We start from the raw sequence: 16,647 nt of genomic DNA on the forward strand, positions 1-16,647 counted from the left end.
CCCCACCCCTCCCAACCAATAGTCCCTTCTTGGAGTCTGTGAGTCTGCTGCTATTTTGTTCCTTCAGTTTTGCTTCATTGTTATACTCCACAAATGAGTGAAATCTTTGGTATTTGTCTTTCTCTGCCTGACTTATTTCACTGAGCATTAATACCCTCTAGCTCCATCCATGCTGTTGCAAATAGTAGGATTTGTTTCTTTCTTATGGCTGAATAGTATTCCATTGTGTGTATATGTACCACATCTTCTTTAATTGGTGGGCAATTTTTATAATAGATTAGATCAGGCTTACAATACTTGAACCTGAATATCTGATCAGTCTTAACATGACTGAAAATGAAACACTACAAAACTCCTGATATCATGATGTAGTAGCAAATATTTAGCACCACCTATGATTTATTCTCACCAAAAGAGCTGAATCTGTGTCTAACCAAGCTTCTATATCTAATCTCCAATTTATAGAACATAAAGTGGGATGAGAAACATGTTAAAGACCCAACAAAGATGCAGTCAACCAGATCCACAATGTGGCAAATTCATTCTATCAGCCACCCAGGTTTGTTTTATTTTGTATCATTTTAAACAAATAATTTGGGGAAAAAAAAGAGGTTGGGGGGGAGATTAACTGTTACAGATTAAAACTGGTATCAATCAGATGTAATTTGTGATTCTTGTTCATATTCTTATTTTAACATGACAATGACAAATAAATATTCTTGAGACAATCAGGAGACTCTACCTGAGTAGTATATGATACTACATGATATTAGGAATTGTTAACTTTGTTAAGTTTAAAAATAGCATGTGGATATCGTTTTGAAACTCCGTATCTGTTAGAGATATATACTGAAGCACGCGAAGATAAAATGGTATGTCTCGGCCTTGCTTTTAAAAATCCAAAAGGGGAAAAACTGTGCTGTGTGGAGGGACTATGGGGACAAAAAAAATGGCAAACTGTTAACAAGCATTGAGTCTGGGAAATGGGTTGATGGAAGTTCATTTTATTATTTACTCTACTTTTGTGAATGTTTGAAACTTCCCATATTAAAAAGTTAAAGAGAAATGAAAGAAAGCAAATTAGGACTAGAAAATGAAGCATCTTAAGTTTTAAAAAAGGAACAACCTAAAATTAGCACTTCCAGACTGTAAGTTAAGACATAAATCTTCAGCGCTTAGAACTGTCATGACAGTATTACTCACCATCCTCATGGTCGAATCTTCCCAGCACAAAGTTAATTCCAATCCATGCATAAACCCCTAAGAAAGAAATAAAAAGCCCTCACTTAATTCTCTACTGCCATGCCATGTACACATCTCTCCCCAGGAACTGCCCTTTTCTTCCTTTTCTTGGAACAAAGTAATGGAAGTATTTTACTCCACTTTCAGTGTATGAATTTAAAATCTTTTATCTTGTGATGTTTTTCCCTTTTAAAATTACTTGTATTTTCATCCTGATGGCTTGTCCCCTGGCCGGTTAATCACCCAACATGAACCTACACAGGTCAATAAAGCTATGGAGATGAACCAGCCTTCATCAAAAATAAAAATAAAAAAATAAAAGTAAATAAAATTACTTGCATTTTCTAAATTTCCTACAATGAGTAGGAATTAATGTGTAAAAATAAATGGTAGAAATGTAAATGTTGGACTTTAGGTTCTCGGCAAGATGGAATAAGCACATTCCACCTGGTATCCCCCACCAAATGCAAGTATAAACTCTAGACAATGTATGGAGCAGGTTCCTGAGAACTCTGAAAGTTAGTAATAGTAGGCATACTGGGACAGAGATCATAATTTAAAGAATCACCAAACCAGTAATGAGTTTCCCATTTTTTTCTCCTCAGATATTACCTGGTCTGGACTCAAATGGAGCTTGAAACACAGAAGGACAGACCAGGAGTGGACAGAAAGGAAATGAAGACCTTGCTTTCTGGTCCAAGGAACAGAAAAGGGGATTCTGAAAGTTCAGAAAGAGTAGTGGAAACTCCCCCCCTATTTTTTCTTTTTTGTTCTCTCCTACCCCAGGCAATCGCACAAGCAGTGGAGGCAGAATGTGAGCAGGTGCTAAACTCTGAGGGATGTGACTCCTCCCAGATCAGAGGAGCTGTGGCCTCAAGAGTTGGGGCAAATCCCTATTTGCTTATTTTTCTCCCTTTGTCCTCTACCACAGAGCCCTGGGTGCAGATGCAATCACGGGAAATGCAAGACAGAGTGGGCAGACTAAAGGCCTGGCTTTCTGACCAGAGCACCATGAAAGTGAGACCTGGAGAACAGGAAAGCATCAGGAAGTCAGAGAGTCCCTGGAGAGTTGGAATAAAATGGTATATGAACTGCTGGGCTCACCTCCAAGCTACACATGCATGGACCTGACTCTAAGCAACTTTATCAAAGGTTTTGAGAACCAAACTATTGGTGAGACAACACATTGTATGGGCTATGCCCAAGTTCCACACTGGCCACTAGCTGACACACATAGGACAAATTCAAATAGTAATCAATAGAATCACAGCTCAATGAAGGGGTCAGAACTTGAGACCTGAACCTAACCAGGTCAACTGCCTGCTAAAACAAGAAAAATCAACATTCTCCTTAGGATTGAAACAAGATCCAGAGCCTCATAACGTAATATTAAAAATGTCAAGGATACAATAAAAAATTACTTGGTATAGAAAGAACTAGGAAAATCTCGACTCCAAAGGGAAAAGATGCCAATCCCAAGATGACACAGATATTAGAATGATCAGACAAAGATATTAAAGCAGCTATATAACCAAGAAACAAGAGCAGTCTTACAATGAATAAAAAGATAGAAAGTCTCCGCAAAAAATAGAATATAAAAAAGAACCAACTGGAAATTTTAGGACTGAAAAATGTAATACTGAAATTGAAAAAGGTAAATCTTTTCCCTCATGTGATCCCCAATTATATAAAAGATTTCTCTTTTTCAATTATTGTTCTTTATGATGAACAATAATGCATCATATAGGCCACATTTGGGCTACGTGAGAACCCACATTCAACTCCACCCCAAAACTATAACCTACTATATGCAAGCTTTCAGAGAGTATCAATACTGCATAGTAAATGCAATAAAGGGAAAGCCCGTAACAAAAGTAATTCATCCTGATCATTCCCTGAAATTAAAATTTCCCCTTACTTTAATAATTTGCTTTATATTTGAATTTGGAAAATTCAGTTCAACATAGAAGTATGTTTTGAAATCTACAATTAGCTAATTAAGTACCCATTTGGAATCATCTTTAAATAATAATAAATGTTTATAAACACAGTATTAGCACAAATATAAAAACACATATAAATTTATGATTTCTAGAAGCATCATTCTAAAACAGGTACAATGCAGAATATGCAAATAATCAAACTATGTAACAGAAGCAAGAAAATCATTGGCAGAAAAACAAAAATCAGACACACAATGTAATCCTAACGCCCACTGAGGAGCCTGTATCGAGGCTGGCTGCGAGGTGAGCCAGTGCACCCAAGGCTCAGTACCTTCCTGCTTCCCAGAGATCACTTCGGCCTGAGACTGTGAAAAGAGGAAGTCAAATTCCAAGGGTAAATCTTTCACTAGATCAGTCAAGATAGCCAACTGCTTCCTGAAAGAAAGAACAAAAAATCTAAGAGTTAGTGCTGAACTCTGCTCTCACAAGTAGCCTCACCTTGACCTTCTACTTAGCTTTATCATATAACTGCCCTGTTCACGGAGCTCATCCAGAAGCTACGTCCTGCTTCTTTTGGCCTCCTTTGATTTCAAAGTATAATAAATAAACTGCCTCCTAAGTACAGCCTTCTACCTTTTAAAAGGCAACATGGTCATTATAATACTTTTCCTTTTTATAATGTAACAGTTCAAATAGTATTAAAAGATGAGACTATGGTTCTATGCCTCTCACAGGTTGAGTATGAATAAGCTGCAGGACACTGAAGCACAGTTTCATGATCTATAAAATAGATCTAATTACATTACTCCTAACTTCCATAAAAGGAAACAGTTAAACAGGAAGACAATCTCATCCTCAGATCCTATACAATACAGAAACAATGCCTTCTACAACCACATAAGAAGCACTGTTAGGTACACAAGTTTTTACATAATCCTTTATATAGGCTAACAGTGAATTTTTAAATCTCCTTTTCTATGTTGCAAGGGTTGATTTTTTTTCTTTATAAAAATCTTACTTGGAAATTCCAGGTCAGGATCAAAATCCAAAGGTCATAACAATTGAGGAACAAAGTTGGATGTTTAGTATCTACAGGGTTTTTCCTCTAAAGTTTTATGTTATCAGAATTATCAAAGAAAAGCAAAGAAACAAAACTAGAATACTGTGAATCTAGAGAAAATGTTGGTTTAAAAATAAGCATTTATCTTGGATGTTTTTAAATAACTCATTACAAAAATTTCTATTGGCTCAGTTGTCAGGATGACTTAGTTCATATTAGCACTTAAAAGTAAAGAAGTACATTGAAAAGTAATAATCTTCTAATATACTGTCAAGTATAGTTTCTAAAAAAACTCATTGTTACACATATTAAATTCTTAGAATTCTTAAGAATTTCACATAAGGAACAAGCGGGGCTACTTTGCCCTCCTTATTGAATATGCTTCTGAATAACCCAAAGAAGGCTTGCCAGTTTTGGTGATGATGTGGAAGAATGGGCACCAATATACATTGCTGTTTGTAATGTAAATTACTGGTTCAACCTTGCTAAGGGCAATCCAGGACTGTGTATCAAAATTTTTAGTGTGCTTAACTTTTGACCAGTTATTACACTTTTAGAATCTAATGCAAGGAAATCATCAGATAAGAATTCAAACAGGAAGAATACTAGAGCTATGTAAATACTATATTTATAGCAATGAACATCTGGAAATAACCTAAATGTACATCATTTGGGATTGCTTAAATAATTCATGATACATCCGTACAATGTAATACTATACAGATGTTAAAATAAATCAGGTCAATTTATACCTCCATGTATTGACATGAAAAGATATCCAATATATTTTGAGTCTTAACAGGTTACAAAACAGTACCTATATAATGATCCTAATTTATGTTAAATAATAAAACATTCTTCCTGTACTACACAGGATAAAACTTCCATTTTCTAAAACTCAAATTTTTTAAAAATTTTAATGGCAAAGTGTTGCTAACTGTTGAAGCTGGGTGGTGAGAAAATAGGGATTCACTAAACTATTCTCTCTAGTTTTATATATGCTTGAGATTTCCCATAATATAGGTTTTTTTCTCTTAAATATCACCTTGTATTACCTTTGTAATTTTTTAAGAAAGTATTTCAATTATAATATAAAAAGGAGGTGAAACAAATTCTGTTAGTCCAGGCCTTTGGCAAAGACATAAAACGTAGTGTTAATAAATTCAAAATATAGTCCAGTGATTCAAGCCTGTTTTGAATATTGCTCACAAATGCTAATATATTAACAAAGCATTAATTATGCAAAACAGGTCCTTGCAGTGATTATTACACTGATGTCAACAACTATATCTGCCTTAGAGGTAACAGTGATTCCACAAGCCACAGGTAGATCTGGGCATTATTAAAAGAGGTGACTAGAAAACAAGTTAAAAGAAAAGGCAATTTCTTTAAAAATTCTCAAGATAAAACATTAACATTCAGAGCTTGCCTGCTGACAGTGAACATCTTAGACAAATAGGGGGAGCCACACAGCAGGTCTTACTTGGATAGAAACTTCCTTGACAAGGGAGGCCATGCTGAGCTGTGCCAGGGGACGAGGCAATCTTTGCTCCAGACCCACAAACGTGGTGAGACCTCCCTGGCTCGGCTCGGCCTTCCTGACCTCCGACTCAGTTTTTTTTCCGGCCCACATCCCCTTTCCTTGATTGTGTGACCTTCAGTCATTCAGTGACCTATGATGTGGCACCACCTGTGGCACATATACTCCTCCCAGGGTTTCTAAAACTTTGAACAATGTGAATATTATGTCAAAAACAAAGCTATAAATTGCAATCACAGTATGATTACAACTTTGTAAAAATTACATACAGGTGTACAGAGAGAGGGAATGTGACAAAATGAAATACTTGATAGGGTGGCAGGATTATAAGTTTGTTGTTCTTTTTCTTTATTTTTAAGATTTCCTTTAATAATATAAGGTTGCAGCTAGAGTATTTTAAAGTTTGGTTTTAAAAATAAGTAATAACAAAGGTTTTTTAAAAACCAAGATGTATGGGAAAATAAGGAGCCAGAAGACCTCACATGTTAAGAAATAGCTCTATGAAATAATGCACTTTTCGACAGTGTACCAGATAGTAAACCAGTTACTGCAGAACAGAAAGAAGTCCACTGAAAGAAGTGTTGGTGTATGTTACACAGTCTGACATGTCTGGTATACACAGCATGGAGCTCATGGGTATGGCTGAGGTTTTTGTGGTTGCTGGCTAACCATATGTGGATAAAATGAAGGTTCCTGTGGCCAGGATTCTCACCTGGCCCTGGTTTGCTAGCTCACTACACATGTGTGGGCAATACATTGTTATTGACTCTATATAAAGAGCTCCGCCCAGTGCTCTGGGTGACACAGTGGCACAGCTACAAGGCTGCAGGAGAACAGAGCAGAGGCTGGAGTGGTGGCAGCACCTTGGACAGAGAGGCCCAGAGGACGGCTGTGCGGGCAGAGAGGCCCAGAGGCAGAGAACAGCTTGTTACATGCAGACTCGCTCTGAGTGAACAGGATTTTAGTGATTGACCTGCCACCATAGAAATAAAGTTGGGGATAATTCTTTCACCCCAAGAATGTTTTACTGTCATTTCTTTGGTCACATTGAATCCATAGTGATCTATTGGGCTTAAACCTATTGGCAAGACAGTATACAAAATGAAACTTAGTGGAAAAGGGAACTGCTATTTACCAAGGAAAAATATTTAAGTTAATAAAATACTTGATGCCCATGAGACTATGAACGTTCAAGAAGGTCAGATTCTAAAGCTAAGGGAGCACACTCCCACCTCCTGACCCTAAGAGTGGAGGGTTCAGGGAGGCATCAAAGGAGAGAAATCAGGAACAAAAAGGGATCTGACCTAAATAAAGCTGCCACCTCTTCTTCTAGTGAAGGAAGAGGGATTGGGAAGTAAGAAGCCAGGCTAAACTACCAAGCTCAAGTGGAAAAGACTTGATTGGTTGGGACTGAAAAACTGGTCTAAAGTAACGGAGACTGAGCTTTGCAAGGAACACCAATTATCTCATCAGGAAGCCAGGCAGTAACAGAGAAAGCAACATTCCTACCAGAGCCCCCCTACTGGCCCCAAGGCACCCAGTCCCTCAGGTGACTCTCTTACTACCCTACTGTATTATGTGCTCCCTCTAGCTTCTTCATGATCCAATTTATCAAGATATCCACTGCTCCCAACCCTCAATCAAAAACTAAGAATCATTATGGCCATCTCAGATACATATAGATCCCAAAGAAGCAAATGACATGAAGCTGTGAACAAATGTAAAATAATTGGGTGCAGGGGTGGCTCTGCTCTATTTTGAACAAGGAGTCTGTTAGCACCACCTGTCACTCTGTGTGGTATACCCACGTCCCACCTTCAGATCAGGGAACCACAGAGAACGATGCATAGACTCATCCTTGCAACTCTTGTACCACCCATTTTCCTGTTTCTCAGAGCCTGCATATCTCACCTCTCAGGGAGAAGCCTCATGCCTGCTGTGCAGAGGATGTAAAGGGGGGTTTCCTTGTGCTTCTTCACAGGCACATGAGCAGCAGCAAAGCTCAGCAGAGGACGAAGGTAATCGCTGGCATGTTCTGGAGTGTCTGCCATTGCAGAGATTCCTTAAGTAAGATAAAATAGATAAAATACTTTCTTTAAAAAACAGATTCATTGTAGGTCTGCTTTGGTTATGTAGCTGTATTCCTATTATGTTAATGTGTGCACACAATTTAATTAGTAATTTAAAGCCTATACATGCTTATGTTACACTACAAGAAGATATGTCAAAGAAATAATCAATCTTCCCATGTTTTTTTTCGTCTGCTACTTCTACAGCTTCTCTTCGTCCTTCCTAACTACAACCCCTAAGTAGAATTCGTGCCTCATATCGAATTTACCGAGTATCATAATTCTTCCAAGTGGTAAAGACACCTCAAGACAAATGCTGGGCATAGAAGCCACAGGGCATAAATCTGCAAAAAAGTAAAAAGCTAACCTTTTCAAACAATATGGCTTCTCTCTTACTTACCAACTTTACATTTCCCTGTATGGCCCCGGAAGATGACTGGTTAGCCAGAGACAGGTAAGATTCCTCAAGGGAGGAACAACCTAAGACAGGCACAGTCGCAGGGGGGCCATCAGGTGAGAAATTGGGGATCAACAGAGGTGAGGCTTAGAACCTCACCCCCACTGTTTTGAGAGAAATTTTCTGTATCTGTGGATGTTTTGTTGCTCTTGTCTAGCTTGGATTAATACTAAGTCTATAGGCACACACCTGATCATCTACATTTGCTCTCTTACAGCACTAAACTATGTTTTCTACCTTTATCTTGCATCTATCTACCACTTCAGCATTTTATTAAAAATAATAATAATAATAATAATAAGGGAGAAATGTGGGATTCACATATAAATCAAGTATAAAAATCAAACAAATAATCATAATTGACCTGATTGTTTATAGTTCATGATGCGTGATCAAAACCAAAAGTTTCTGTGATGACTGCCCTTGCACTGTTCACCATGTAAGAACTTATTCACTATGTAATAACTTGTTCACCATGTAAGAACTTGTTCAGTATGCTTCAGAAGATTGGAGACTGTTGAGAATTAGGCTTGGGGTTGATTAATAATTGTGCATTGAGTCCCCTATACAGAATTTTATTGTTAACAACCATATGATCAATAAATATGAGAGATGCCCTCTCAAAAAAAAAAAAGATTACATTGACTCAGAAGACTGATACGCCATAAGGTTCTGTTAAGGTCCTAAACACTTTGAGAGGAGGGGAGGTGACACTGAAGGAGACATTCCTCCCATTATCCAGAACCTCAAGAAGAAAGGGTAGCTTGCTTTCTCCCCCTCCCGTCCTGTCCCCTTCCCCTTCCCTTCCCTGTAGCAGATAAAAGAGAATGACAATGATATATATTCCGATTAGTACCTGGCTTGATTTTTTTAACCACTGGTTGGCTGCTGCGGTCTCTCATCTGTTTGATGTCCAGCAAATCATGGGGGTTCCCATTATGTCTTGGCCAGAAGTAAACAAAAATCCGGGAGCCACTGCTGCCACAGTCCACAACAAGGCCGTAATTTAGATTTGGGTCTTCAGTGTCCGTAGCTTCAAGCTCCCCTACTCTAGCCAAATACCTAAACAGGGCAACAAGAGAAATCGGTATTAAGCATCCAGGTCCATAAAAGGCTCCACCACTTTACTTCATTTGCTCATGAGTCCTCAAAGTGCCTACATGTGCCAGGCACACGGGACTACACATTCTTACAAAGGAACGAGACAGTACTGACCATATTTACTGATGTATATGAGGCAACAGCTGGGTGGCTGACCTAGAGTAGCAGATTGGATGACTAAAAGACTCTGCCATGTTTGGGGACAGTTCTGATGCTGGCTGGGGTAGCAAATCTTTTACCAACATCAAAGAGCTTCTAGAGGCCTGAATAAACAACTGTTTTTTGTCATTATAAGCCACTAAGTTTGGAGGCAGTTTGTTATGCACATAAGCAACTAAAACAGTCCTAATAGTTTTTTTGTCCATCTATCCTTTCTGTATATAAACATAAAGAACACTGTGGCATGATTATCATTTAATGTATACTTCTAAGTGGTAACATCTATGGGGTTTTTTTGCTTTGCCTTTTATATTGCTAGAATTGCATTAATAAAAAATATGTTTCTCTGCAATCTTAAAATATTTTGTAGTTGTAAAAAGAATGTTCAAAAAATATGTACAGAGAACAACCGTGCCTGTGTACCAGCACCTAGTTTAAAAAATAAAATTTTATACTGTCTAAAAAAAATAAGCCCTATGATATTAGTACTTTGTGTCAGCATTTTTTTCAAATTCTCATTCCAAGATACTGGCTGACAGCAGTAAGATGAAGCAAGTAAAGATGTTGCCATCAAACACCAAGGTTTGATTCTCAGCTCTAACACTTTCTACACTGTGTGACCTTTAGCAAGTTACTTAACTTCTCTCAGCACTGCTTCTTCGCCCCAAAATAGGGACAGCTGAGGCTCATCCTCAGAGACAAGAGCTGCCGAGCAGTTAGCACAGGGCTGAGCTGCTGCTCCTACCATGACATGGTCATTATTGGGAGGGCAAAGAGTAGAAGACTCTCTGGAGAAAAAGACCAAAAGTCCATAAAGAAAAGAAGACTAAGAGTTGGTAAAATGCTTCTTAAAAAACGATGAAGTTCCCTCAGAAAGAAAAGGGTCTGAGGGTCTGTAAAGTACTGCTGACTCAGCTTCAAAGGCTTCACTTACAGAGGAGCCCAGTGAGAATGGCTTTTTCACACAGAAAAGGAGAACTCTTTCTTGGTGCTAAGAATACACATACTGCATAGTAGACAGATTAAAATGTTGTCTTCTGCCCTTCGGCTGGAACCTCCATCTTCCAGTAATTCACCAAAGTGACCAACACAAAGGGAAAGAGGAGAGGCACCACTGTATGTTCTCTAGACCTTTTAGGAAACAAGTAGCTGCTCCTTTGGCCACATACACGGGTATCTACAGGAAGGTGGGATAGTAGACATCAAGGGGTGGGCACTGCTCCAAAGGAGTGCCCCCAAATGTGACCATGGCAAAACTGGAAGAGACTACATGTCACCCGGCATACGGCTGGCATTGTTGTAAACAAACAAGGGCAAGGTCCTTACCAGGAGATTAAATGTATGCAGTGAGCGTATTCTAAGAAGCAAGATGGTTTCCTGAGACATGTGAAGGAAAATGATCAGAAAAAGAGGAAGCCAAAGAGAAAGGTACTTGGGTCCAACTCAAGTGCCGGCCTGTCCCCCCCGAGAAGCACGCTTTGTGCAAACAAATGGAAAGGAGCCTGAGCTGCTGGAACCCTTCCCTAGGAATTCATGGCTTGATAGGTGTAGAGCAATAAAAGACCTCTGGACTGCAAAAAAAAAAAAGGGCCTCTAAATTATCTTAAATTGGTTAAGTATTACTACAGATTGAGCTAATAACTGAATAAATGCTCTGAAAGCAATGCAGTGAATTTTTTCAAGTTTTATAGCTAAAGACCCTTCCTCATAAGGTACCTTGCTCTAGTCATCAAACACTGACTTTAGAGCTAACTCCTAGACCCCTAGACACTCATACAAAACCCCTCAGAACTAGGTTTTGTGAAGCCTGAATCTTATACAATTTGGAGGGGTGGAGAGCCTTCTTTAAAAAATATATATAAATGCAACATTACACATACAAAAGGGGCAAATGCAAGTGAGGGGCCTTGAAGTGCAGGTGTCATTAGCTTCACAGCAAATCCACCTCTAATCAGCACAACAAGCCAGTCACACCCCTCAGGACAATCTACGCTGTATTTACTAATGATTTCATATTGCTATACAGACCACAGAGTTCCTTACTGTGGACAGAAAAGCAAACTTGATAAAAAGAAGAGCATGTAGAAACAGTTCTGAAATCAAAAGCAAAGTTGAGCACCTTTCCTATTCCATAATGCAAAATGCATTTCTTTTAAAAGGGAAGAATATACATTTGAACTTCAATATAATGCTGTAAATTGCATAGGATAGAGTCAGGTAGAACTTTTTTCTAGATTTGATGTGAGAGTTATAGGAAATAAAGCAGGTGGTAAAATCAGTTACATACTAGAAAGTCTATAGTCCTAAAGATTCATTTCACCACATACTTTCCCATTCTAATCAACTTACTGGACTGAACTGGGCTCACAATCCACCGATCAACTCACAACAGCTTACTTCTATCACATGGAAGCTGGGCACACATGTGGGCTCAAGTTACAGAATTCTTGCAAACACTGACCTTGCAAGATGCCACAGACAGAAAATAGGCAGGATCCATCTCCAGGCCAAAGTGGCTTTTCATTTCCCATCACAGCAATCTTTCTACTTTACATATCTTTCTCTGTTTTCCTTCTCTGAAAACCACCCCTTCTACTTCTCTTGACAAGATTCTGGATTCACCCCTTTCTGTTTAGTAAGTAACTTTTCTCCAGTACATTGGTTCTCAAACTTTTGGGGCTCAGGACTCCTTTATATTCTTAAAAATTATTGGACCCCCAAAGAGCTTTTGTGTACATGGGTTATATCTTATCTGTACTTAACACATTAGAAAATGAAACACAACAATTTTAAACATGTATTTATCAATTTAGATGTAAGAGTAAACTCATTACATATTAGCATATTTTATGGAAAATAACCGTATTTTCTAAAAAATAGAAAGGCGGCATTGTTTGATAGTTTTGCAAATCTCTGTAGTGGGTGGATTAACAGAAGACAGATTCTCATATTTGCTTCTGTTTTCAATCTGTTATGATACATTGTTTGGGTTGAAGTATATGAAGAAAATACAGCTCCACACAGATGTGTTGTTGGAGAAGAGTATTTTAGTCTTTTTTAGGTCACTGTGGATATTCTTGGCTCCCCAGACATGGCTTCCCAGTTTTTAAGAAGCTTCCGCTCAACAATGCTGACTCTTTTAATAGCCAAAATGATCTGAAAGACCTCTTCCTTCTGTCCCAAAATGTGAAGTGTCATTACTCCTTTTAAGCAGGATGCTTATATTTCAGCATGAGCCCCTAAGCTTTCTTTCATATTTGTGTGCTTCAGCTCTCCATTTAGACTATCAGTGTCTCAGAGTAGGTCCCTTATCTGCAGGACCTTGATACTGCCACAGTGTTCCTCACATTTCTGTGAATGTATCAATCAGTACTGATTGGTTTGGTCCTAGAGCTCACAGTATGGAGCTGTTGGTTTAATACCTCCTCTATGTCTAGCTACACTCAAAATCAGCTGGTCTCCTTAGAAAATTTCAATGGCTTTCTAAAGTATCCTGTCATCCTCTTTGGCTCCTGTCAAGATAAGCAACTTTACAGCTCTAATTTGATTACAATTCAACTTTGCTTTCACTTCTAGACGTCTCCATGTGTGCAGGCAGAAAAATGTCATCTGACAGCAGAACACACAGGAGAAAGACAGGACCAGATGGCATTTATGTTACACTTTCCATTTGAGTCTTTGATCGACCAATTTGTCCTTCAGTTACTCATGTATATGCAAGGTGAGAAAAATGGCAGTAGAGTCTCCATTTTTCTCATCTTGCATACAAATGAGCGACTGAAGAACAATTTTCTCCTTTGGGAGGTAATAATATCGCCTCTTTTTCGAACTCCAATTCCTTAAGATCTTGTCAGGCGTCCTGCACTTTTCAGCCACCTGAAGTTGTCTGTCTAGGCTCCTAACATGGATGGATCACTGCTCCTTTCTTGGACATTTTCATCTGTGATTTGCAGTCCTGGTTTCAGCCGTCATGGTCAATTACTTGAATTGGTGCACCCCTGCTTTACAGACACTACGTCAATCCCTGAAGAGGACCTAAAGTCCCTTTGGAATCCCTCATATCGGCCTTCTCAGAAGAGATTTATTTGCCATCACACATTGGTATCCTCCCCACCCTCCTACACACACACTCTCTCTCTGTATTTGAGAAACATAATTTCCCTCTGTTCACTGCTGAGTCAATGAAAAGAAAGTTACCGACATATACATCATCCACGGTAGAGCTGGAAGACAATGGCTTTTCGCTGCAGTTATTCTGAAAACATTAACCGCATTAGAGCAGTAACTGATCAAACCATCCCTAACTTACAAAATCAACACGAATTAAACCACTCCAAGAGTTCAAACAGAACTCAGTAATATGTCAAAAGTCCATTAAAGTAGCCCCCATCAGCTCAGAGCTATTCAGTTCTTGCTGAATGTCATACTCTCAACTCCACTCCAGGCTCAGAACCAAATATAATGACATAATAGCCAAAGTAGCTGTACATGACTGATGATAGTAATTGATGCCTAGAAAAGCATCCAGTATGGTTACTGCTTATCTCCTAACAAGATTAATCAGAGCAGTCAAGAACATTTACAATTAAAGCTTTGCTTATAAACACTACAAACACCCATTAGGGACAAGTAAGTGAATAAATAAGTAAGTGCGAGTAAGTACAAATAAATACCTTCAATTTTACCAGCAAAAATCTCTGAATTGTTCTGTTGTACATAAGAACCCTTAATTTCTTCTGCATATCCTAGAGTTTAGTTTATAATTTTAATTCTAACCAAAAGTTATATCTCATTTCAACTTGCTTTAAAACAGAATTGGAACTCCTATGGAAGGCAAGGCCAGGACTGAGCTGACTGCTGACACGGATTCTCATTCACAGTTATTCCCAGGAGACAAAGGAACATGAAGCCACCACCTTTCAATAGCTACCATTCTTCAGACCAATAAATCAATCAGACAAAAATTTCCCATCTAATGAAGACAGTAGTGAGGCTACCAAAAAGTGAACAGTATTAAACATTAAAGCTAAAGAGAATGTACTGAATATGTAAGAAGAATATACAGAACATTTAAGAACAGTTTACTCTATACCTTATACAACATATATGTATACATGTTAAAAGTGCCCCTTATACCAAAAATTAATACTAAATTTAAATTTACCAGCATCCAGGGTTACTTCTGAACATAACTTCCTATATGATGGAAATACTCCCTATCTGCACTGCCCAGTAGGATATTCACTAACCACACATGGCCAGTGAACACCTGAAATGTGACTAGTACCTAAGCGAGGAACTGAATTCTTTATTTTATTTTACTTAATTTAAATCTAAAGTCACTGAAATTGAAAAGTAAGTACTCTATTGGATACCGTAGTGTAAACAACATTTGTTGAGTAAGTGAATAGATGAATAAATTAATGTAAAATATGTATTAAATTTGATGAAGTTGTTGGAGCATGTCGTAATATATGGCACACGCCAGATAGTTGATTAAAATACACATCTAACAAAAATTATTCTCAAAAATTTGCTGTACATGAGACAGGATTGGGGGAAAATAGCCAGGAGCAACCTCTGTACTTTCTGCTCAATTTAGCTGTAAACCTACAACAGCTCTAAAAAATAAAGTCTATTTAAAATACAAAAACAAAAATATCTCTGGATTCTATCCTTTCTGATCACTTTCTACATTTACTTTTCCCTAAATTCTAGTTCTGAAACAAACCTCCTTTCTCCTTCCAGAAGCAATGTTGCTACATGTTCATAATGAAGAGAAAAAAAAAAATACAACTCTTCAGTTTTGAACCTACTTAGGGAAAACCCTCATGCAGGCTTTGAAAATCCTGGTCAGATCACCTCAGAAGTAATATGCTAAATTCTACCACTGGATGAAAAATATTCCATTTAAAATATTTTTTTCAATATAAAATACTGATATAATTTTATCATGTGAATTAGGAACAACTTAACTTGGAAAAAATATGACTATATTATATGTATGTAATATAAAAATCACAACCACAAGCACTTGTCCTAGTTTTTTATAAGCTGTTGAGCTAAAGTGATAGGTGTTTCCATCAATTCCTAATTATTTGCTCAATCATTTTATCATCAACTATTGCTCACCAGTGCTTAAGCAGTAGCAGCTGTCACAAAAAAGAAATTCTGGAAGGAAAAATTGCTTTTCTCTTTTTAATCCAAATGATGAGACAAAACAGGCAATTGTACCTCCACTTTATAATTAAAGAAAATCAGATTCCAGGATACAACACCCACCAAGGAGCATTCACCTTGCAAACAGTGGGCTGATTAGCTCTAAAATCAATCCTCTTTCCCACAATACCTCCTTCCCATATAAATATAACTGAAATTTAGAGCAATGGTTTTCAACTTAGGCTGCATATTAGGATCACTTTGAGAAGAAGTCCAATTATTTGCATTTTTTAAAAGTCCCCAAGTGATTTAGATACACAAAAGTTGAAAACCACTGATTTGAGGTCATAGACATAAATTATTAAACTGTGTAACAAAAGTTTTAACAAAATGTATAGAACTTTTTACCACATGGGAATGGTTTGCAGAAATTCTGAGTTATTGAGTCTACTTTTAATAAATTTCCTCTCTCCTGTTCACAGTCAAAATGCCAGTATATTGACTATTATCATCAGTTTGCCCCCATCTAATGACTACCACACTCTCCCCACTACCACCATTCTAATTTGCTGTAATTTGCTGTGCTCTGAGACAAAAGAGAACTGAGCTAATTAAAACAGTGTGTAAAATAAAAGCAAATAGGCTCTATGTGAGAGCCTACCTTATCAGTAAAGTACAGGAGCTTTTAGTTCATGAACTTGGTGATATCAACTTTGGTTACTCATGGGCTTCTTCTGATTAATTTCTGATTCTTAACTTTGTTCCTGATTCTTGACTGTGTACAGTTCCTGATTCTTGTTCCCAATTCTACAGGTATACATAAACTACTATATCATTGGGAAATAATTATTCCTTCACATCCACCTCCCTAACTAGATTATGAATTCCATGAGGTCAGGAGCCACGTTTTATTCATC

General features: G+C 37.8%; 1 protein-coding gene across 2 annotated transcripts in view; it reads right to left on the reverse strand.

The window, feature by feature from the left end:
* Nucleotides 1-16,647, reverse strand: part of ENTPD7 (ectonucleoside triphosphate diphosphohydrolase 7) — a 37,031-nt gene that overhangs the window by 15,339 nt on the left and 5,045 nt on the right. For both annotated transcript variants that reach the window (XM_073240563.1, XM_073240564.1), the window contains exons 4-7: nucleotides 9,168-9,373; nucleotides 7,697-7,847; nucleotides 3,517-3,620; nucleotides 1,204-1,260 (exon numbers count right to left, since the gene is read on the reverse strand). In XM_073240563.1, coding sequence (XP_073096664.1) covers nucleotides 1,204-1,260; nucleotides 3,517-3,620; nucleotides 7,697-7,847; nucleotides 9,168-9,373 — 518 coding nt within the window. The remainder of the gene's footprint in view (nucleotides 1-1,203; nucleotides 1,261-3,516; nucleotides 3,621-7,696; nucleotides 7,848-9,167; nucleotides 9,374-16,647) is intronic.

Source organism: Manis javanica, chromosome 7, assembly GCF_040802235.1.
Source record: "Manis javanica isolate MJ-LG chromosome 7, MJ_LKY, whole genome shotgun sequence".
NCBI lineage: Eukaryota > Metazoa > Chordata > Mammalia > Pholidota > Manidae > Manis > Manis javanica.